This window comes from Sinocyclocheilus anshuiensis, unplaced genomic scaffold, assembly GCF_001515605.1.
Source record: "Sinocyclocheilus anshuiensis isolate Anshui unplaced genomic scaffold, SAMN03320099.WGS_v1.1 scaffold58, whole genome shotgun sequence".
NCBI lineage: Eukaryota > Metazoa > Chordata > Actinopteri > Cypriniformes > Cyprinidae > Sinocyclocheilus > Sinocyclocheilus anshuiensis.
This window is the reverse complement of record NW_015547688.1, coordinates 3,524,999-3,547,277: the sequence shown is the minus strand read 5'-3', so window position 1 is coordinate 3,547,277 and position 22,279 is coordinate 3,524,999. Positions and strand designations below refer to the sequence as shown.

The 22,279-nt window shown below is 35.7% G+C and overlaps 3 protein-coding genes across 4 annotated transcripts; 2 read left to right on the top strand and 1 right to left on the bottom strand.

The window, feature by feature from the left end:
• Window positions 1-1,764: 1,764 nt before the first annotated feature.
• LOC107703348 (developmentally-regulated GTP-binding protein 2-like) lies at window positions 1,765-7,606 on the bottom strand. The gene is made up of 13 exons (XM_016505939.1): window positions 7,512-7,606; window positions 7,156-7,254; window positions 6,907-7,067; window positions 6,111-6,200; window positions 5,918-5,978; window positions 5,735-5,825; window positions 5,581-5,653; window positions 5,224-5,314; window positions 3,304-3,401; window positions 3,038-3,203; window positions 2,463-2,521; window positions 2,140-2,193; window positions 1,765-2,053 (listed from the first exon to the last, which is right to left on the bottom strand). The coding sequence occupies exons 2-13, from the start codon at window positions 7,217-7,219 to the stop codon at window positions 1,967-1,969; spliced, it is 1,095 nt and encodes a 364-aa protein (XP_016361425.1). The 5' UTR covers window positions 7,220-7,254; window positions 7,512-7,606; the 3' UTR covers window positions 1,765-1,966.
• Window positions 7,607-12,946: 5,340 nt separating this feature from the next.
• LOC107703347 (FAD-linked sulfhydryl oxidase ALR-like) lies at window positions 12,947-15,578 on the top strand. Of its 2 annotated transcripts, none has more exons than XM_016505938.1 (3): window positions 12,947-13,265; window positions 14,501-14,731; window positions 14,828-14,906. In XM_016505938.1, the coding sequence occupies exons 1-3, from the start codon at window positions 13,056-13,058 to the stop codon at window positions 14,852-14,854; spliced, it is 468 nt and encodes a 155-aa protein (XP_016361424.1). In that variant the 5' UTR covers window positions 12,947-13,055; the 3' UTR covers window positions 14,855-14,906. The 2 variants fall into 2 exon arrangements, with proteins under 2 accessions (XP_016361424.1, XP_016361423.1); XM_016505937.1 differs by having other exon boundaries at window positions 12,955-13,265; window positions 14,501-14,709; window positions 14,828-15,578.
• Window positions 15,579-15,693: 115 nt separating this feature from the next.
• On the top strand, window positions 15,694-20,548 carry LOC107703346 (synaptogyrin-3-like). Its single transcript, XM_016505936.1, has 4 exons — window positions 15,694-16,099; window positions 17,416-17,650; window positions 17,871-18,016; window positions 19,530-20,548. The coding sequence occupies exons 1-4, from the start codon at window positions 15,875-15,877 to the stop codon at window positions 19,731-19,733; spliced, it is 810 nt and encodes a 269-aa protein (XP_016361422.1). The 5' UTR covers window positions 15,694-15,874; the 3' UTR covers window positions 19,734-20,548.
• The last annotated feature ends 1,731 nt before the right edge of the window (window positions 20,549-22,279 follow it).

The window sequence follows — 22,279 nt, the reverse complement described above, 5'->3', positions numbered from 1 at the left end:
TTACATAATAATGAATTCCTAATTTTAAAAAAATAATAATAATAATAACAATTCCTCCCGTCCACGTAACAGCTGCAGAACTGTAAAAAAAGATTAATAATAATAATAATTAATAATCATAAATAATCAAATTTAAAATAACAATATTAATGTGTTCTGCTGCAAGTTTACATACTTGAGCATGTTTTCTCATGGTTTATTGTTGAGCTATGGGTTCCTGATTATTTGTGTCCTTGGGTGTGTTTTTTTTTTTTTTTTTGTGGTCGTGAATGGGTGTCCCTTATTTGCCTCGCTGAAGGTGGCAACCCTAGTCAGACTGCAATACTCAAAACAGTATTTTCTATGTTCTGGTTCTACAAACCTCACGATACGCAGTAAAGGATTCAGAATGGAGAATTAAAAGCTGAAGCACACGGCTCTGAGAGCAACCATACACACACACACACACACACACTGCACCATATGGCCCCAGCATCAAGTGTCGTGTTTGCGTAGCGCATTGTCACTGCACTCGTCCTTCTTACCATTATCTTTCCATCCGAACTCATTCAAAGCAACTCCAGCGTAGAAACGTTACTCCTCAAGTTATTCCAAAGCAGTTTCTTGCCATCCTGCTCATCATTTTAGCGCTTTGAAATGTGGGTTAATTACACAAAGACCCATCGAGCCTGAAGTGGAACAGCCTTGCAATGGCTTGATAATTCCCCACTCCACACTTGTCCGTTGTGTTGTACAGCCCGAGTGCCTCAGCATGCATATTTAATGTCGTCTATTATACTAGTTTTCTGTAATGAATAGAGTGGGCAGCTCTAGGTTTTCAGATGAATACAGAAAGCTAACAGTTCACATCATGTACAGTAGAGTGTTTCGGAGTAACCTCCCATGTTCAAGTTGTGAGCTGAATTTTAATAGTGTGCTCTGCTGTAATCACATACAGAGAAAGTCCTCACCACATAACCATACTCTATCAAACAATTATGCATACATTTAAAACACTCTCAGCAAGTTAAATATATCGAGTTTCATGTCTTTCGAAGACAGTATGAGTGAACGTGTAAATGACCCTTGGATATGTGCAGTAAAACATCACCTCATCAGCTCTCCACCGGGGTCATTACTGATGAACCAAACCCTTAATGATTTGAATGATTAACTAAAACACCATAAAAGAAGAAAAATAAAATAACTAACATACCTGGTGAGAACTGTAGAGTGTTTAAATTCAACAAGCTGCTGCTCCTTAGAGGAACATGATGTATCTTCTTGAACTATTCTTAACTAGTATGGATCAACTGGACAAGAGCTCTTGTCTAAGTGCTTCAAGTAAGAGTGAACTCTGATCTTTTTAGACTATGACATGTCGGTTTTAGAGGCTTGTAAAATACGGCAAACCCAGGATTGGTGGAATCCATCTGAAAATGTTAAGTTTTGTGACATCTTTATGACGGTCATTACTTCTTTGTCATCTGACCCTAGTGATTTTCTATACATTCACTGTTTCTTATGCATCTTAAACTATCTAGTTATGCTTCATCTTAACGACTGTACAAAAGAGTTCACAAATTTGGTTAGCACCCTATAAAATTGCAGATGATTAAATATCTAAAATATAATGTTTAATATTTTTAAGATAAATCCTGAGTTCAGTTTATTTAGACGAATCCTCACTTTCAGTTTATTAAACTACAATTACAATTTTCATTTAGTCTCAAACACTGTACATGTCCAATTTAGTTTAAGAAAGAACCGTTTTCCGTATTACGAATGACAAAAATAGTATTAATCTGAGTATTATTTAATAGAATGAATTTTGCCAGGTAGATGATTTTCATAAAGAAAATAATCACTTTTGATCACAGGTTATTCCGTGAAGCTCCATGGAACAATGCAGCTGTCAACAAAAAATGTTCGGTTATGCATGTATCAAATGTTCTGTTGATACTGTAGTGGATCTGAAGACTTGATTTTATTTCTTCACAATCTGAATGACATCCTCATGTTCCATGATGTGTGTCAGTCCTACTCTCTGAGGACTGTACTTTGTGCTTGTTCCCTGTGATCCAAAAAGACAACAGTAGAACTCAAAAGCATGGAACAAAAGCAAGAGTATATTTCACTTCAGGTGAAGAAGGATCTTACCCAGACAAGTGCGTACTTGAACTGGCTAGCTAATGTCCTGTGGATTCTGTGACACTGGAAGAAATAAGAAGCACAATCATGATTGATACGCTAAAAATATATACGATTTAGTTAGATGGCACATAAAATAGAAATACACATGTTCAGGTATACATGTATTTTTAGACAACACTTCAGCATTTACTGTGTATATAGTTTTCTAAAATGAATATATATATATATCCAGAGCATGTTTTACCACAGGCTGACCACTGCATAATACATATACAAAGTACACATAAACAAAGTTGCAGGTATCACAGGACAACAAAACAGAGACATACCACATGTTCAACTGATGCTCCTCGTCTCATGATTATAGGGTCACCGAAATCTGGGCGTTCTTAACATCAATAAAATAATAAAAAATAAAAAAAGTAATGAATAAAAACACTAATTACAATTCAAACATATGCAGTTTTTTATTATTATTTTTTTATTTATTTTTCCAGTTTTTAAGACAATCTCTGAAAGGAAATTCCACAAATTAAATTATGATTTAAATTTAAAATGGATTCAAATGTGAACCTTACGCCAGACCACTTTTCAAGAGGATGAAAACTAAAATGAACCAAGATCTGTTTGATGCCAAACAGACATGGTTTATAACTAAAAGCTCTAATAAATAATTAACAAATTAAAATACTCTAATCTCAATTAAAATGCTTTAAAAAAACAAGTAATTAATTAATTGAATGTATTGATACAAAACAAGCAGCTTTGTCATAGAGCAGAAATCTCGTAAATACATTAACCTATATTGTGTTAGACAACAGGAGGGCAAAAAGGTTGAGAACCACCGTTTTAGGGTGAAAGCACCTTAAATTACTATAAATTGAGGACCCAAAAAAAAGCTTACCTCCTCTTTTCTTGGTGTATATGCAGATCAGAGCCAGGTCTTCCCATAACTGCTCAAGCAGATAATCTAGATTCAGCTTCATGCCGCAGCTGATCACTACACTGTTAGGTCTATGAGCAAGACGATCCACTTCCTCTATAGAAATCTGATCCACTTTGTTGTACACCTGTAACCAGAGATTCATTATATCATTTTAAATTTGCTGACATAATTACAACTGAGAAGCTTTTCATCAGGCTGATGCTTGAATTGAAATATATACTCACATATAAGCAAGGCATGTACACTCTGTTGCCCACAATGACATCAATAAATTCGTCAGGAGTACTGTCCTCTCTGAACAAAACCTCAGCGTTGAAGATTTCTGCAGTCATGTTAAGGTTGACGTGTTGCTCATTATTAAAGAAAATGAAACCATTCAGTTCAGTTCAATTTTATTTATATAGCACATTTAAAAAACAACCATGGTTGACCAAAGTGCTTAACAATGTACGGAAAAACGCACACACAAACAAGACAAATACAGTAAAAACATCACAATGTCTCAGCTCAGCTCGAAATAAAAGCCATGGAATACAGGTGTGTCTTAAGTAATGACTTAAAAATTCCAATAGTCTGAGCAGTTCTTATGTGTACAGGTAAACTATTCCACAAATTAGGTGCCACCACTTAAAAAGCTCGGTCACCTTTATTTTTTAACCTGGCTTTCGGAACATCGAGGAGCACCTGATCGGATGACCTCAGAGTGTGGACATGTAAAAGCTCTGATAAATAAGCAGGCACCAACCCATTTAAAATCTTAAAAACAAACAATAAAATCTTGAAATCAATCCTGAAGCGGACAGGAAGCCAGTGTAGTGAAGTTAAGACAGGGGTAATGTGCTCATACTTTTTAGTCCCAGTTAGAAGCCGAGCTGCTGCATTTTGGACTAACAGTAAGCGTTGAAGAGATGACTGATCCAAACCAACATATAAAGAGTTACAGTAGTCTAGTCTAGATGTCATAAAAGCATGAATTACACTTTCAAACTCCTTACGTGGCAGGTAGGGCTTGACTTTAGCCAATAGTCTCAGTTGAAAGAAACTGGCTTTTACAACAGAACTAATCTGTTTTTAAAATTGAATGCACTGTCAAAAATCACACCGAGATTCTTGGTAAATGGACGAACATACAAACCTAAATTACCAAGTGCATCTACACAAGCACTTAAATCCCCAGGACGACCAAACACAACAATCTCAGTCTTATTTTCATTAAGACAAAGAAAAGTTCTGATCCAGCCATATTTTTAAATCTCTCAGGCAATTAAGTAATGACAGAAATTAAGCTTTGTCATTTGTTTTGACAGGCAAATAAATTTGACTTGTACATCATCCGCATAACAGTGGAAGGAGATATTGTGCTTTCTAAAAATATACCCCAAGGGCAGCATATACACAGAAAACAACACAGGGCCCAATATTGACCCTTGGGGGACGCCACAAAAAAGAGGGGCAGCAGATGAAGAAAATTCACCAAGGTGAACAGAAAAACTTCTGTCTGTCAAATACGACTGAAACCATTTAAGGGCTATGCCCTTAATGCCGACACACTGTTCCAAGTCTAGATAAAAGAATTGAGTGGTTGACCGTATCAAAGGCCACAGTCAAATCCAAAAGGACTAAAACAGCAGAGTTACCGGAGTCCAAAGTTAAAAGAAGATCATTAGAAACTCGTAAAAGAGCAGTTTCTGTACTGTGACAGGGCTTAAAACCAGACTTAAATTTTTCATAAATACTAAATTTATCTAGAAATGATTGAAGTTGATTAAAAACAACTCTCTCCGAAACTTTGGATAAAAAGGGGAGTTTAGACATAGGTCTAAAATTAGACAAAATTGAAGGATCCAAGTTATTCTTTTTTAGAAGCGGTTGCACAATGGCATGTTTAAAAACAGCTGGTACACACCCTAAGGTGAGAGATGTATTAACCAAAGATACAACGCTTGGCCCAACAGTGTCAAAGACATCTTTAACTAAGCGTGCAGTAACTAAGCGTGCAGGAATACTGTCAAGGGGGCAGTTTGCAGGACATAGCTGTTTAACTATGTCAGAAAGATAGGAGAATATAACCGTCTCAAACTGCTGAAAGACAGCTGGGCAAAAAGAGAAAAGAGAAACCGTGAATAAACAATGCTAAAGGATACTGTATTCATGAAGAATGAGCTGAACAAGCTTCTCAGAGCAGTGTGTGAGGGGAACCATTGAATTGTACGATAGGCCACCACCTTTTTTAGGCTGAAAAACAGATATTTCACAAGTAAGGAATACATTTCTTTCAAAAAAAAAAAAAAAAAAAAATTAATCTTAAAAAATCTGCTACAAAATGTTTTTTTTTGTCATTTGCATATTATTGTCAACCAAACAGTTATTTTTGTTGACAAACATTTTATTTTGAAGAGAGTAAAATGGACTCAAATTAATGAACGACACTTAAAATATAAGCTTAAAAGACATTTTAGTCAATAGACAAACTATGGCATAAAAAAAACTGAAACACTGACCTTAAAATAGATATTTGGTTTGGGGCAGTTGAGTCTGATGCCAACAGATTCTAGTTCTTTTTCGAGAAGTTCCCTAAAAACACAAAACAACCATCGTCAAACAAACAGAGCAATAGTGCAAACAGTCCAAACATTCTCCACTGCTCCAATTCACCTCTGAACATCTCCTTTAGTCGCATCCAACATCATGATGACCACATCTGCAGTTCTGGCCACAGCAATAACCTGACGACCTCTGCCCTTACCTTTAAAACAAACACACAGAAAAAGGACACATTTCATATGCCAAAATACACATGCAAATGTACATTACTCTTCAAAACACAAATGAACGTACCTTGTGCAGCCCCCTCAATGATCCCAGGCAAATCCAGCAGCTGTATGTTGGCACCTTTGTACTAGAATTTAATTTTTAAAAATGAAACCAATATCATGTTGGTTAATATAATAACAACATAAATAACATAAGCAGAAATAAGATATACACACAAACAGAGAGAAAAAAATATATATTTTGGAATAAATAATACCTGAATGACACCGGGAATGCAGGTCAAGGTGGTGAATTCATATGAAGCAGCTTCACTTTCTGTTGATGTCATTAAACTGAGAAATGTAGACTACAAAAACACCATAAATTAGAGCATGTCTCTTTTTTGTGCACAAAATACAGTATTGACATATTAATAATAGAAAATGTTTGCGTATATTACACAAAATTTAACAACAATACACACATTGTCAACAGAATACAGAGAAAAATAAGAGTTAATAATTTGCTTAAGACAGAAAAAGACAAATAGGAGGAGAAAGAAAAAAACCATGAAAGCAAGACATGTAATTATACATAAATTAAAGTATACAAAATTAAAGGCATTCAGATCATTCTATTTGGTTTCTTATTTACTGAAGATGTAATGGTGTTAAAAATCCTTTTTAAATTCTTTCCAAAAAAAAAAAAAGAAAGAAAATTTGGTTTGCTGCTGATGAACTTATATTTGTGGATATAAAATATGCAAAGAAGCTAAATTTATAACACAGCTATCATTGTCTTTAGTAAAGTCACGTGCATAGTGTCCTAAAATAATGTCTTTAAAAGTTAAAAGTAAAAGTTCTATCTTGCAGGATACGAAATAAATGAAAGACAGTTCTTGTGTGAATTCAGTTGTATATTTCTTCATGAAATGTTTGATAGGGTAAAATACATTAGTTTGAAAGGTACTTCTTTTACTTTACTAGTGAAAAAATATTTCTTTATCAAGGACCAAATCCTTTCCAAATTAGATTTTAGATAAGAGCATGTTGCTTAGATGTTGTAATTTTTACCTTGCCAACTGAGGGGAATCCAATCAGAGCTACTCTAGCATCACCAGATTTCATAACATCAAAGCCTTCACCTTTGGCTCCAGCTGACTTTGAGGGCTCCAGAAGCTGGGCTCTGTACTTGGCTAGCTTGGCTTTCAATAAACCCAGATGGTACTCAGTTGCTGCAAAACAAGTTTGGAAGTACTCAGGATTTCATTGATTAGGAGTAAACAGATAGAAAGCAACAAAAAAGGCCCTTAAGAATCTTACCTTTATTCTTCTGCGTTCGAGAGATTTCTCTCTCTATCTCTGCTATCTTCTCCAGAATCCCCATTTTCACTCAAGTGTGATATATTGCTTATGTGAAGCCTGTGAACATTACAGCAGTGTGAAATAAAGCATGTCAGTCATATTGCACAGACCATCTGCTCTCTGGCTACGTTGTCAGTAGTAGTAGGCTAAGCTAGCAGGCACTTCTATCTTCTATCAAACTTATCAAACACTATTGCAGATTAACCTGTCATTCACATATTATGCCAAACGGCTACTTTTATAAATGTAACTCTTCAGAAAGTATTAGATATTGTCATTCGTGTATTTACAGAAGTGAATGTTTTGATAATTACAGTTTTAAGCAGCACGAACTCTGCAGCATGGACTGCTGGTGACTGACAGTGCTGCAGCGAAATTGCTCCGATGTGAAACCAATGCTTTAATATTTAATTCCTGAACATATATTTTAATATAGTACTTAAATTTAGTGTGAAATGCCAGTTATAATATACCTACCCGTTGTTGACATACTGCAGATAATTGACATAAGGTCAACACATGATCTACAACAAACGTTCCTATGATGCATAACAGCGGTTGGATTTCGATTCTGACCCATTTCTACGAATCGATTCAATCGAACAGTCGTTTCAAAGAATCGTTTTAATTATTCTTTTACCTCAGCCCATAATTTACGTCGTCATTTTATCCATTGACCGTTCTAATAAAGCCACGTGAAGGCAAATATCGCTGTTTATGAATATTTCAGATCAGATGTGTGAATTGCTTAAGTTAGCACGCTCAATCAGAAGATCCGGCTCAACATAACGATTCAAATCATGTATCAGTGTTTCACCTCGGAAATACACAGGGTTGCCAAGTCCGTGGTTTTACAGCAAAATAGGGAGATCTCAAACTTGCTTCTATTAAAATATTTAACTCTATACAATTTATATGACTGACAAGGAGACTGTGTACAGAAATATATGACAAAGATCAAGGAGCAGAGTGGCATCAGAAAAAGATCTTAAAACTGTAAATAGTTAAAAAGAAAAATAGTTATAAATAGTTATTTTCAAGTAGTTAAGAAATAAAAGATTACCACCCCACCAGATAATTGTATTTACTAGCTGTTAATATTAATGTTTTATGTATGAAAACAGACTTTGTAAAATTGTTTGTTGTACGTTGTAAAATGTGTTCAATGAACACGGTAAAATATGTATTTTAGGTATGGGAGTGGCATGTTTTAAGTTTTGACATTTGAACTAGTTTGTTTTCAAGTTTTGATTTGACGAAAACAGGAAGGTTTATGGTGGCGAGAGAGGCGGTGGGGATCATGGCAGCTAATTCAAACAATCCAAAAAATACGAAGAATAGATCTCGAGGAAATCGAAATGGGAATGGATCAGAGACTCTAAGGCTGATGATACACAGGGCAACTTTTTGAGCATTGTTGCCGAGCAACTTTGGGCAATGTTGCCCTCAACGGGTAACCAGGTGAGACACAAGGCCCACGACCAATCTAAAGTATCCAGATTGAAATCTGTTACCCATCCTCAATGAGAAAGTGCCCAAGCAACATTGCTCCAAAAAAGTTGCCTGGCAAAATTGCTCAAAAAGTTGCCCTGTGTATCATCAGCCTAAGAATGGATGAGACAGGTGAAGAGGAGGATGATATGGAGGTAGCAACAACGAACTTAGGAAACTGGTCGGCGAGATAGCATTTGCAAAAGTCCTACAAGATGGTGCTTTATTGATGGCCTGTGTGAATGAAGAGCAGAAAAACAAAGCTATAAAACTAAAAACAGTGGGAAAGCAGACGGTGATGAGCTTTAAGATTGTAGGACAGAAGTCATGGGTGTATGTGTGATAAATGGATTTCCAGTAGGAGTTAGTATGGAGGAATTAAAAAAGAATCTAGATGGAGGAAAGGTCATTGATGCAGTCTGTTTGCAGATGAATAGAGAAGGGAGGAGAGTGGATAGTTTGAAGGAAAAGAATTGTCAGATCAGATTAAGATGGGTTTTGTCAGCTACCCGGTTAGGGAGTGTAGCTCCTCCGTTGAGGTGTTACAGTTGCTAGAGGTATGGGCATACTGCGTCAGTGTGTAAATCTAAAACAAGGTGTGTGTCACGTTTAAAAAAGAAGGAATGCCTTGTAGAGTTTTGGAGAAAGGGGTAACTATCGAGTATGTAGTTGTAGAAGTATGGTTTGGAATTAAGAATTTTGTCGGTAATTAACTTTTATAATCCATGTAAAAGACTGACACAGAACAGTATGGAAGAAATAAAAGGATTAAGTGGAGAAAGAGTCATATGGTGCGGTGATATTAACGCCCATAATACTTTATGGGGTGGATTATCAACAGATACAAATGGTCTAATCATTGAAGAGGTGATAGAAAAGAAAAACTTGGTTTGCATAAATGATGGAAGTTACACTCGTTTGGATGTCAAATGTAAATACAGGTAGGGAATCAGCAATAGACCTAACAATTGTTTGAAATACGTTGGGTGGAATTATAAATTGGGAGGTTTTAAAGAATTGTACAATTGGGAGTGATCATTTTCCTATAGTTAGTTCTATTGTAGATAATGAGGTAAGGAATGTAAATCAAGGAAATTCAGGAAAATGGAAGTATATGAGAAAGCTGATTGGGAGAAATTCAAAATTATGTGTGAGGAAGGATTGAAATCGATAAGGACGAATGAAGGTATAGGAATTGAAAGGATATATACAGAGTTAGTGTCAGCAATTCATAATGGTGCAAGTGAATGCATTCCAAAAAGTACAGGAAAAAGAGTGGGAAAATCAGTTCCATGGTGGAATGAGAAGTGTACAATAGCAGTTAGAAGGAAAAGGAAGGCATTCAAAATGCTGAAGAGAACTCACAACTGCCAAACATGATAATATACAAGAAAACTCAGGCTGAAACTAGGAAAATAATAAGGGAAGTGAAGAAAGAGTATTGGAGACTATTTTGTGAAGAAATTAGGAAAAGTACTCCAGTTGAGGAAGTGTGGAGTATGATTAAAAAGATGAGTGGAATTAGGAGAGAACTACAAATAGCCCCTTAGATGCTCCGTTCTCATTTCCAAAACTAAAGCGAGCATTAAAAAACACTAAGGCTACAACCCCTGGACAAGACGGAATTAGCTATGTTATGTTATGTTAAAAAAGTTAAGTGATGAATCATTGAGAATAATTCTGGAATTTTGTAACAGGGTATGGGAGGAAAGGGTTTTACCCCAGGGTTGGAAAGAGGCGTTAATAATCCCTATAAAGAAACCAGGTAAAGATCCAAGTAATACTCTAAACTACAGGTCAATAGCTTTAACTTCACATTTATGTAAATTAATGGAAAAAATGATTACAGACTGATTGATGTATAATATGGAGAAAAATGTTTTTTTCTCTCCATATCAAAGTGGCTTTAGATGTGGAAGAGGAACAATGGATTCAATTATTAATTTAGAATCAGATATTAGGAAAGCTTTGATCAATAAAGAAACAATAGTAGCAGTTTTCTTTGATGTTGAGAAAGCTTATGATATGTTATGGAAAGAGGGTTTGTTAATTAAATTAGATCAAATTGGAATAGGTGGAAGAATTCCACCGATTCCAAAGACCTTGTATGTGCAAACATACTTGGCAATAAAGCTCTTTCTGATTCTGATTCTGAATATATAACTGGATTAAAGAGTTTTTAATTGAAAGAAATATTGAAGTAAAGGTTGGGGATTATATTTCAAGGAAGGGAATTATTGAGAATGGTACTCCACAAGGAAGTGTCATAAGTCCTTTGTTATTTATAATTATGATTAATGATGTATTTGCAATAATAGAGGGAAATATTCATAAATCTTTGTTTTTTGCAGATGACGGAGCTTTGTGGCTTAGAGGTAGGAATGTCGAGTACATTGTTAATAAAATGCAATCAGCTTTAATGAATGTTGAGAAATGGTCTTATAAGTGGGGTTTTAAATTTTCTGTAGATAAAACCAAATATATTTTCTTTACAAATAAGAGGAGAAGTATAGATTTAAAGCTGACATTATATAATAAAGAGTTAGAACAAGTTAAAGTGATAAGATTTTTAGGTATGTGGTTTGATGCAAAAGTTACATGGAATACACTTATAAATAAGATGGAGGAAAAATGTAAAAAGATTTTAAATGTAATGAGGTGTATTTCAGGACGTGAGTGGGGAGCCAACAGACTGGCATTAAAAAACATTTATTCAACAATGATTAGAGCAATACTATACTATGGATGTATGGTATACGGATCAGCAGCTAAGTCACAGTTAGGAAAATTAGAAATAATTCAATCACAAGCTTTGAGAATTTGTTGTGGAGCTTATCCTTCCTCCCCAGTTCCAGCATTACAGGTGGAGATGGGGGAAATGCCAGTTCACTTAAGACGGAAACAAACCACTGTTATTGACATATTGGGCAAGCTTAAAAGGCCAAAAAGATAATCACCCAGTAAAAGGACTACTTGAGGCATGTTGGGAGCATGGGAAAAGTAAAGTTAATAGTTTTGGTTGGATCATTGCGGATTTAGTGCAGGAGATGGGACTAAATGAGCACAGAGTTATTCCAACGGTAATTTTACCAACGACACCTTTATGGATTTTACCACAACCAAAAATTGACTTGTTCTTATTGGCAACAAGACAAGATAAAGGACAGGAGTTACTAGGCAGAATTGACAAAAGAATATTGGAACTAATTATGAACAGTTTGTACAAGTTTTTACAGATGCATCTAAGGATCCACAGAATGGTCAGGTGGGAGTAGCGTACATCATCCCAAGGTTGAAAGTGTCTGGAGGGAAAAGAATATCAAACCATGTATCAGTGTTTACAGGAGAGTTGCTAGCAATTTGGATAGCAATGAATAAAATATATGAAATGGGGATAAACAAAACACTCATTCAAGTTCAGCCTTATTATGCCTGCATGCTCAACAGTCTAAAACTAGACAAGATATTGTCTTGGAGATCCTTCAGTTGTTATATATGTTGCAGCAGACAAATAAGATCTTGTTCTTGTGGGTTCCAGCATATACAGGAGTGGCAGGGAATGAGGAAGCAGACCAATTAGAAAAACAAGTAATGGCAAAGGAAAATATAGATATGCAATTTCAGTACATTAAAGCTGAACTTAAGTCAATAATTAAAAAGGTGATAAATAAAAATGGGCAAATTTATTGGGATAATGAGCAAGAGGGCAGGCATCTATATTCAATACAACCAATGGTAGGTAGAAGAAGGAATTCAAGAGGGAGAAGAAAGGATGTGTTCTTTCAAGACATACAGGACTTAATTCAATATTGCAAATAATAGGAAAACATCTAACAGGAATGTGTGACTGGTGCGGAGTCAGAGAAACAGTAGAACATGTACTTATTTAGTGTAATAGATATACGGAGGAAAGAAGTAAACTAATCGATGACCTCCAGAAGAACGGTGAGCAGAGATTTTGATTTAAAAGAGATTTTGAATCCAGGAGGCGATAGTCTGTTAATAACATTTCTAAAAAGAACTCAGTTAATTCATAGAATATAAATTATTATTATTATTATTATTATTATTATTATTGCTATTCCTCTTCTCTGGGCTGGGAGGGACTTGGGCTGTAGATGGAGGAGCTGCAGCAACATCGAAAGCTCGAGTCCTGATAAGGTCTGGGGAAAGGGGATTTAAGTCTCTGATCCATTGCCTTAGTAGATGGCGGTAATGCTCAATTTGTGACTGCGATCCGCCAATAAAAACGAGTAAGAAGAAGAAGAAGAAGAAGTTTGTTTTCAAGCGTGTTTTGATAATGATGAATTTTCTTAGCGGAGATCTGGCAACCCTGGTAGTACATAACACATCGTGCGATTTTAAACATGGCAGCTCCTGCCGGGTCGCGGTCCTCAACGCATAACACCGCGGGTATGGAGGGCTTCCCGTTCCCCGTGGCTGGCAGACCGCCCGAGGAAAGCACGATTAAGGATCAGACCACTACCGGAGAGCCGAAAAAGAAACCGTGCCGAGCGTGTACGGATTTTAAATCATGGATGAAGTTGCAGAAACAGACGTCCTCCGCTTCAGTGCAGGTGAACAGACTATGATCTGACAGTCAAACTATAATTTTAAATCTACGACATCCCAGAGTCAGGAGAAGTCAAATATCTGTGATAATAACACAATTAGACTGCATGAAATAAACACATCGTTGCTGAACTTGTTTTGAAAAGTGTATCTGCAAAGGTTTGGATTTTTGACATTTCAAAATGTCATTTAAAGGGGTCATATGATGCGATTAAAATTTTTCCTTTCTCTTTGGAGTGTTACAAGCTCTTGGTGCATAAAGAAGATCTGTAAAGTTGCAAAGACTAAAGTCTCAAATCCAAAGAGATATTCTTTATAAAAGTTAAGAGTCAGCCACGCCTACCTAAAACGGCTCGTTCTAACACGCCCCCACATACCTACGTCACGATGTGGGAAGATTTGCATAACGCCGCCCAAATGTTCACGAAAAGAAAGAAGGCGTAACTTTTATTCTCGCTGTAGTATTGTTGCCGCCGCCGCCATGTCGTGAAGGCGCTGTGTGTTTCGTTGTGAAAGTGAAACTACTTTGTTTGGCCTTCCAAAAGAGGACGATATCCGTTTCGTCATGCCTAGAGCTGATCCGTGCTTATTGTTACAATTTCGACAGTTGTGGTTATACTCTTTAAAAATAATGGCTACTATAATACAATGCCATAGTTTGTTACAGTGGTTCTCAACCAGGGCCCACAGCATACTTCCAAGGGGGCCTCAGGGTGACTTTAAATTAATTACCTTAATACATTATTAATACATTATCAATAATATTATTTTTATTATTAATAATTATAGTAAGTGTATAATGTAATAAAATATAAATAGAATAATAAAATAACTAAGCTTTTATATAAATTCAAATGCTAAACAAATACAAAATCAAGATGAAAACTGAAAACATATGTATTGTTTTCATTTAGGGATGTACACACATCACAAAATCAATTGTGGTTAATTAATATCAATCAGTACTCCTAATTTCTGTTAAGAAGAATAGTTTGAAATAGTTTGCAGAATATTATGTTTAAAACAGAGATGCCAATCATGGTTATGGTTACTTTTCAAGAGCTATAGCTCAGCTGCCAGAGCATTGCATCCACCCAGAGTCATAGGTTTGATTCTTAGAAAACACATAGTCTGATTTAAATGTATACCTTATGTATAAATATAAATGTGTAAATGTAAATGGCTCTTACACAATAATGTTGTGCTTTGACAGTAAACAGTCATGTGATATTTTGAACAGGAGAGCAGGGCGGTGGAGGAGGCTAAGCCTGTTGAATGCCCTCTGGACAGAGAGGAACTGGGCAGGAGCTCATGGTCTGTTCTTCACACTATGGCTGCATATTATCCAGACGCACCGACCACAGAACAACAGGGGGAGATGACACAGTTCATCAATCTCTTCTCAAAGGTTTTCCCATGTGATGAATGTGCAGAGGACCTGAGATCAAGGTTGTCATCATTTATTGATGAGGTTTTTATCTTTGTCCTTTAGCATTTCAGCAGAAGCATTGCAGTGTTAACCTTTGTGTTTGGTTGCATATGTTTCAATGATCTTGTCTCTTATCAGATTGAAAACGAATCAACCAGACGCTAGCAGTCGGCACAACCTCTCACAGTGGATGTGTCACCTCCATAATGACATCAACATCCGATTAGGCAAGCCAGAGTTTGACTGCAGCAAGGTGGATGAGCGATGGCGAGATGGCTGGAAAGATGGATCTTGTGACTGAAAACCTCCAACACAATCATGAACACGAGCAATATGCAGCCACACACACTGATTCTGTGGACCTGTCCTTTTCGTTACAAGTGCCATTCAGGAGTCATGCATAAACATGATACATGTTGACTTTGCACTAATTGATAGAGTGATTTATTCATATATATAGTTTTCTGTATTGTGCTTTTAATCAAGAGCATTGCTGTCTACAAGAGTATGGCATTATGTCCCATATTATTTTGTAATTGTTGAGCTCTCGGTGGATGTGAACAGCCCAGAGGCAACTGGATGAGCTTTGTAAAAATCTGTGCGACAGCTGGAAACAAAAATGCTTTGTTTAGAGCAGTGGTTCTCAGTATTTTTAACTTCAAGATCTCTCATTGTAAAACAATAACTGAATATTCCTCAAGATATTTCTGCTAGAATGAGATAGCTGCTCATTTAGAAATATTTTATTGACAGAAACGTGGAGTGGCAATTAAAGGAATAGTTTAAGAATGAAAGATTGCTGAAAATGAATTTACCATCATGCTATCCAAAATGTACATGAGTTTGTTTCTTCATTAGAAAAGATTTAGAGAAATTAAGATCCTCTGTAGTGAATGGGTGCCGTCAGAATGAGAGTCCAAACAGCTGATAAAAACCACAGTAATCCACACCACTCCAGACTTTCAATTAATGTCTTGTGTACTAAAAAGAGGTGTGTTTGTAATAAACAAATTCATCAAGACATTCATGTCAAACCGGAAAAAAAATAGTCCTCTATCTACCTTTTCCAGTGGAAAGTAATGTTGTTTGTGTTATTTTAAATAATTTTAAGCCATCTTGTGGTCTCCGTGAAAGTGTGCTATGTGGTTTCCTAGTTGAATACCAATGGTTTAGAGGTCTTAATAAATGATTCAAATTCAAAAAGGGGTAAGAACAATTAATTTTTGGTCATATTCAGTTGCATATTCAGTTGTGTGTGTGTGCCTACCTCGACCCACAGCCCAGAGCCTGAATAACAGTAGGAGGAAAATGGACGGAGTGGGTGCATTTGGTGCTGGGAGAGCCGGGGCTGCGTTCGACCCTATTGCCTTTATCCAACAGCCGCAGACCATCCTTAGAATATTATCATGGGTAAGACATTTATTTACCTACAAATTATCATATCAGCTTAGAAGAGACAAATGTGGTCTGTGAGAATAACCCAGAACGTATCATAATCATAACATTTTCCTCACGTGCTCATTTAATAATTAAATGAGGTCACTGACGCTCGTATAGATATGCGTTTATTTGTAAAATCGAAGATTATTTTCGTTTATATTGAAAATGTTGACGTATTGATGTCATGAAGCGTATTTGTCTCTGGTGACGAGGTAACTCATGTGATTCCTTTTAGAATGAAAACAAAAAAGCATAAACATACTGGAATATTTTTGTTGTTTGGTATATTATGGCAGGATGAATTCGTTTGTAGTACCATTATAGCCTATTATTATGTATTATTTTTTTATCCATAGGTCTATCACTAGGCGTGACTTCAAAACAAGAAATAATATTTACCTATATTAAAGCAAAACGAGTTAATCTAATGTCATGGATGAACGTTTCTCTATTATGCAATAAGGTTTTTCAGTAAGAACATCATTATAGTGTGTCTCAAAGCATAGTCAGCTGCCTCATTTTGAGCAGCGCATGTGTTTGAGCATCATTCTGTGTGTTGCTCAGACATGCTGTCTACTTAGGCAGCTCACTAGGTTTTGAGCCGCAGCCACTGCTGCTATATGACCGGCGCCTCGATTCTGATTGGTTGATGCATTACTTACTATACGCGCATGTACTGTTACTTCCATTTGATGTTATTTGCGTCAGACAAACACATCAGGTGGAGCATAGCTTTGTGCAATACAATTCTCTTTCAGTCAAAGGCTTTTGTTTCTTGTAAAATAGGCATCAAAATCTTCTCAAAAATAAAATACACAAATATTTATACTTTAAATTAGTAGGCCTAATGTAAAAGTATCAGTACATTAAAATTACATATTAGTACCTTTTGAAAAGGTACAGCACCAATGACAGCTTTTTTCTGTGAGTGTACTGTACAGAACAATATTTGGAAAATATTACAAGTGGAAAATGTTGATTTAGAAGAGTTGTTGTCTATTTAGAATACATTATGTTTATTGAATAGCATTGTTTTGGTCATACAGCGGATCTTGTGTCTGTGTAAGTTCATATTTCTCTTTTATTCTGTAATTTAATTATTAATTTATTACAATCAACACCAAAAAAATAGATACATAGATTTTACTAGATAGATGCTTCGGTCACTTCATGTCAACTGCCTGAACATAGAATAATAGTAATTATTGTAATGGTATTTAATTATTTAACAGTGTTAGCATGAACAAAATAACATCAATAAAACGGGTGTATCTTTTCCCTTGCAGATCTTCTCAATGGTAGTGTTCGGATCCATAATAAATGAAGGCTACGTCAACCATGGCAGTGAGAGGCTCTATTGCGTTTTCAACAAGAACAACAATGCCTGCAACTACGGAACCACCATTGGGCTCATAGCATTTCTAGCATGCATTTTCTTCATTATCCTTGACATGAAGTTCCAACAAATCAGCAGTATTAAAGACAGGAAGAAGGCAGTGATGCTGGACATTGGATTTTCAGGTAAACTATAAGAGCATGCCAAAGCAGACTGAGACTCTCTCTGTGACGGCTGTTTTTAAGCTGTGAATTGTTCAAGGGGTCTGGCAATGATTCAGTACTGTATTGCCTTAAGATGTTTTTTTTTGTATTTATTTATGTAAACAACATGGGGGCAGTATAGTAAACTTTATTGAAATTATTGCTATAATATATTATTGTTGTGTTTTGTGCGTGATGACAGGTTTCTGGGCGTTTTTGTGGTTTGTTTGTTTCTGCTTCTTGGCCAACCAATGGCAGCGCACCACCCCAGATGAGCTGCCCTTAAATCAGGGAGCGGATGCTGCCAGAGCTGCCATTACCTTCTCCTTCTTCTCCATCTTCACCTGGGTAAATGAGCATAACTATCTGTACACAGAAATGAAAACACTTTTTATTGACACATTTATTTTATTCCGTTACAAATCTAAAGCTGAAATGGCAGGATATGCAGAACACAGTCCATTTCAGTTGTTATATCATGAACTATCTCATTGACATTAGCTTGCTCTACATACTGGTTTCAGCCCTCAGGGGATGTGGGAACATATAATAGAATTACTTCCTTCTCCCTTGCCGTCGTGAATGAGGATGAGAATAGTGTTCGGTGGCGTGTCCTGATGTGAACGAAACTGATGCTATTTCTTACAGTTACTGAACAAGAGTGAAATGTATGACTTGTCTTGATCTTTAGCAATTGTTACATCAATGATTCATGTTTAGAAATACACACAAGCACTACCATTTAGAATTATTTATTAATTTATATTGTCTTTGTGTAAACCGTGATACACTACCATTTAAAGGTTTGGGGTAAGATTTTTTACTAAATGATTTGTATATTTTTACATTTATTCAGCAAGGACCTATTAAATTGATCAAATGTGACAGTAAAGACATTTATGATGTTACAAAATATTTCTATTTCAAATAAATGCTGTTCTTTTGAGCTTTCTGTTCATCAAAGAATCCTAAAAAAATATTTCCACAAAAATATTAAGCAGCACAGCTGTTTTTAACACTTATAATAATAATAATAATAATAATAATAGTAATAAATGTTTCTTAAACAGCAAATCAGTATATGAGAATGATTTCTGAAGAATCACGTGACACTGAAGACTGAAGTGATGAACAGCGTTTATTTGAAATAAAAATATTTTGCAACATTATAAAAGTCTTTACTGTCACATTTGATAAATTTTGTTCTTGAGTTCTTTTTAAATATCTTACAAACCGCAAAAAATTTGAATGATAGATACTTAACTCATATTTTCTTCAGAAGGTCCTTCAAATTATATAATGTTTTGAAAGTTTTATGATAATGTTTCAGCATGTTGCTAAGGATACAAATTTAGCCATATCCTCCTGACTACCAGGAAAAAACAGTTTTGTGAATTTAGTATTTTGTCATGTCATTACATTGTTTAGAGCATAAGAAAAATTTGAAAAATAACATTTTTGAAAAATGATATTTTATTCATATGTTATGCCATGTCCTCTGTAGAAGACATCGGGACTTTAAAAAGTCCTGTTTTTTAAGAAATAAAAAGATGTGTGCTCTGTACAGGACATCCAGACTTAAAACTGTGACATGTAACGTCTCAGAGAAATCACTAAAACATAATGTACTCTACAGAGGACAAAACTCCATAGCTGGTAGTCAGGAGGATATGACAAAACTACAAAACTAAATGCCAAGTACTAGAATTATCTGGAACCAATAAGACTGCAGTGCCTTCAGGTTTAAAAAAAAACTGTTTGGTTTCTTCAGTACAAGTGGTCAGAGTTGAGCGTAGTTATTTTTAATGAGAGTTCGATACTAATGCGTGTGACTGTCATTTGCTTCCTCTCTGTATTTCAGGCTGGTTTGACCGTGAGAGCGGTGCAGAAGTACATGCTAGGGACCGACATGAGCCTCTTCACCACAGAGCACATGGACGGAAAGCCGCCTGTCCAGCCCTCCCCCACCGGCACGAGCACCGAGCCCAACGACACATACCAGAGCCCACACTTCACCGAAAACCTGGACTCCAACGCCCCAACCTACCAGGTGCCAATTTACTGAAACGGTGCCTCTAGCACCAGTCCACATGCGATGCCACTGGTGTGTCAGAGTCAGTGTGGATGGCTAGCACTGGTCTTCAAACTGAAGTGGTGTGACAATGTTCATAGGTAGCACCGTTCTGTGAACTTCTGTACAAGAATATGTTGATTGTGATTTCACTTTCGTTCGGAATATTACGTGTTAATTTATCAGCTGGAATGAAACCGTTTGAGGGTTATCAGTGTTGTTTAAAATGAAAAAGGTTACGTTGCATGTGTTATATTTAGAGAGCTATGAAGTGCCATGCATCACAAACAATACCTTATATATTCAGTTTCCATAATGCTGTTGGGTACTGTATTTAAAGTGCAATATCTGAAACATGGAATCACCGAAACATTTTTGACACATTTAAATGTTCTCCAACTAAAAGCTTACGAGAGGTGGTCTTCCTAAAAGAGGTTAAGAGTTTGGCTGTAGATTTAAGGGTGTCTTATGCATCAAAAGTGTGTAGAAAAGATGTTGATTCAGTGTTTGATTTAGTGAAGCCACTAAACGTGTTACGACATAGTCAGATTTTTGTAGCTTACAATGCGTGAATACTTCTGACCGTATCAGAATATAAAAATTAAATGAATCCCACTAAAAAGATTTCAAACAAATGTTTTTTTTTTTTTTATCAGAGCCACAATCAGTTGGCATTTTAAAATTGAGGTTATGCAAACATATAAACTGGCATTTAAAATAAATGCTTTATGAATATATTTACAAACTCGGACAATGACACCACTTGGTATGTTTTCAACATTAGAAATTGCTAGTAAGAAAGTCAAATGTGATCAATTAAATCGATCAAAAGTGACAGTTAAGGCATTGGAAATGTTACAAAAGATTACTATTTCAAATCAGTGCTGTTCTTTTGAACTTTCTATTCATCAAAGAATCCTGAAAAAAATATTAAGCAGCACAACTGCTTTCAACATTGATATTAATAATAAGAAATGTTTCTTGAGCAGCAAATCAGCATATTAGAATGATTTCTGAAGGATCATGTGACACTGAAGACTGGAGTAATGATGCTGAAAATTCAGCTTTGCATCACAGGAATAAATACAATTTTAAATTACATTAAAATAGAAAGAAGTTATTTTAAATCCTAATAATATTTCATAATATTACTGTTTTTAGTGTATTTTTCATCAAATAAATGCAGCCTTGGAGAGCAGAAGAGACTTAAAAAACCTTACCAACCTCAAGCTTTTGAAAGGCAGTGCATATACCAGTGGTTTGCAAAGTAATTTGTTTGGGACACCCTGCAGATATTCATCAGTTGGCTGTTGTTTAAAAAAAAAAGCTGTTTGGTGGCCATCATCAGTGCTTTGTCTGATATGTGGTAGATTTTGGTAATGTTTCTGTGTTCAGAGATAGGGCAACATACACAAATGATAGTGATTGTACTTCAATACATGTAAACGGAGTATGTTTGTGAAAGTGGTCAGGGTCTTGTGTTTCCTGTACTTAACTCTGCACTCCTGTTAAAATGCTTCATGGACCAATATTGTGGGAGAGTTTTGGAGTGATTCACTGAGGTATGTTTTGCTGGATCAAAATTTGCACCTCTAAAAAAAGTATTATAGATGATGAAGAGATGTGAAAATAAAAGCCTTATTCAGTTTTTGTATTTGTACCCCATTGAAGGACAAAGTGCAAAATTTGCATCAGTAAAAATGCCTTGACCTTGTCCAGGACTCTTTTTAAATACATATTACATACTGTATCTGCAGGCAATATATCCCATCTTGTGACTGAAAGATGTACTCAAAAGATTTGTCGTTGTCAGTCAGAATGTCTTCAGACTGCAGTTGCCAGACATTATGAAAATAAAGACATGTTTAAATAAAGACCTGTAATGTGCTCTTTTAATGACTCTCACACACCATTAAGAGATCATTCTGTTCCGAAAGACAGACCCTGTAATATTTTGAACTTTCTACATTAGAAATAGTTAACACAAAAACATTTGTTGAAAATGTACTTAACCTCCATCCAACCAAGATAAGAGTTTGTTTCTTCATCAGAACAGATTTGGAGAAATTTAGCATTATATCACTTGCTCACCAATGGTTCCTCTGCAGTGAATAGGTGCCGTTAGAATGAGAGTCCAAACAGCTGATAAAAACATCACAATAATCCACAAGTAATTCACAAGACTCCAGTCCATCAATTAATGACTTGTGATTCGAAAAGCTACATGTTTAAAGATGTTTTTAACTTCAAACTGTTGCTTTCAGCTAAAATACAAGTCCTCTATCCATTATACTGTATTTCTTTCCCCAATGAAAAAGTCCTCTCAATCTGAATCAGGAAAGAAATATGCACAGGTCAAGCCTGCTTTACATGCACAAACAGTCCAAAACAGTGATTGATATGAGAGGACGAAGATAGACTAAACAGAGATAGACTTTTCCACAGGAAGAAAAGTTATACTGGATTATGTACTCATTATTTTGGCCAGAAACAATGGTTTAAAGTTAAAACACCTTAATGATGGATCTGCTTATTAAAAA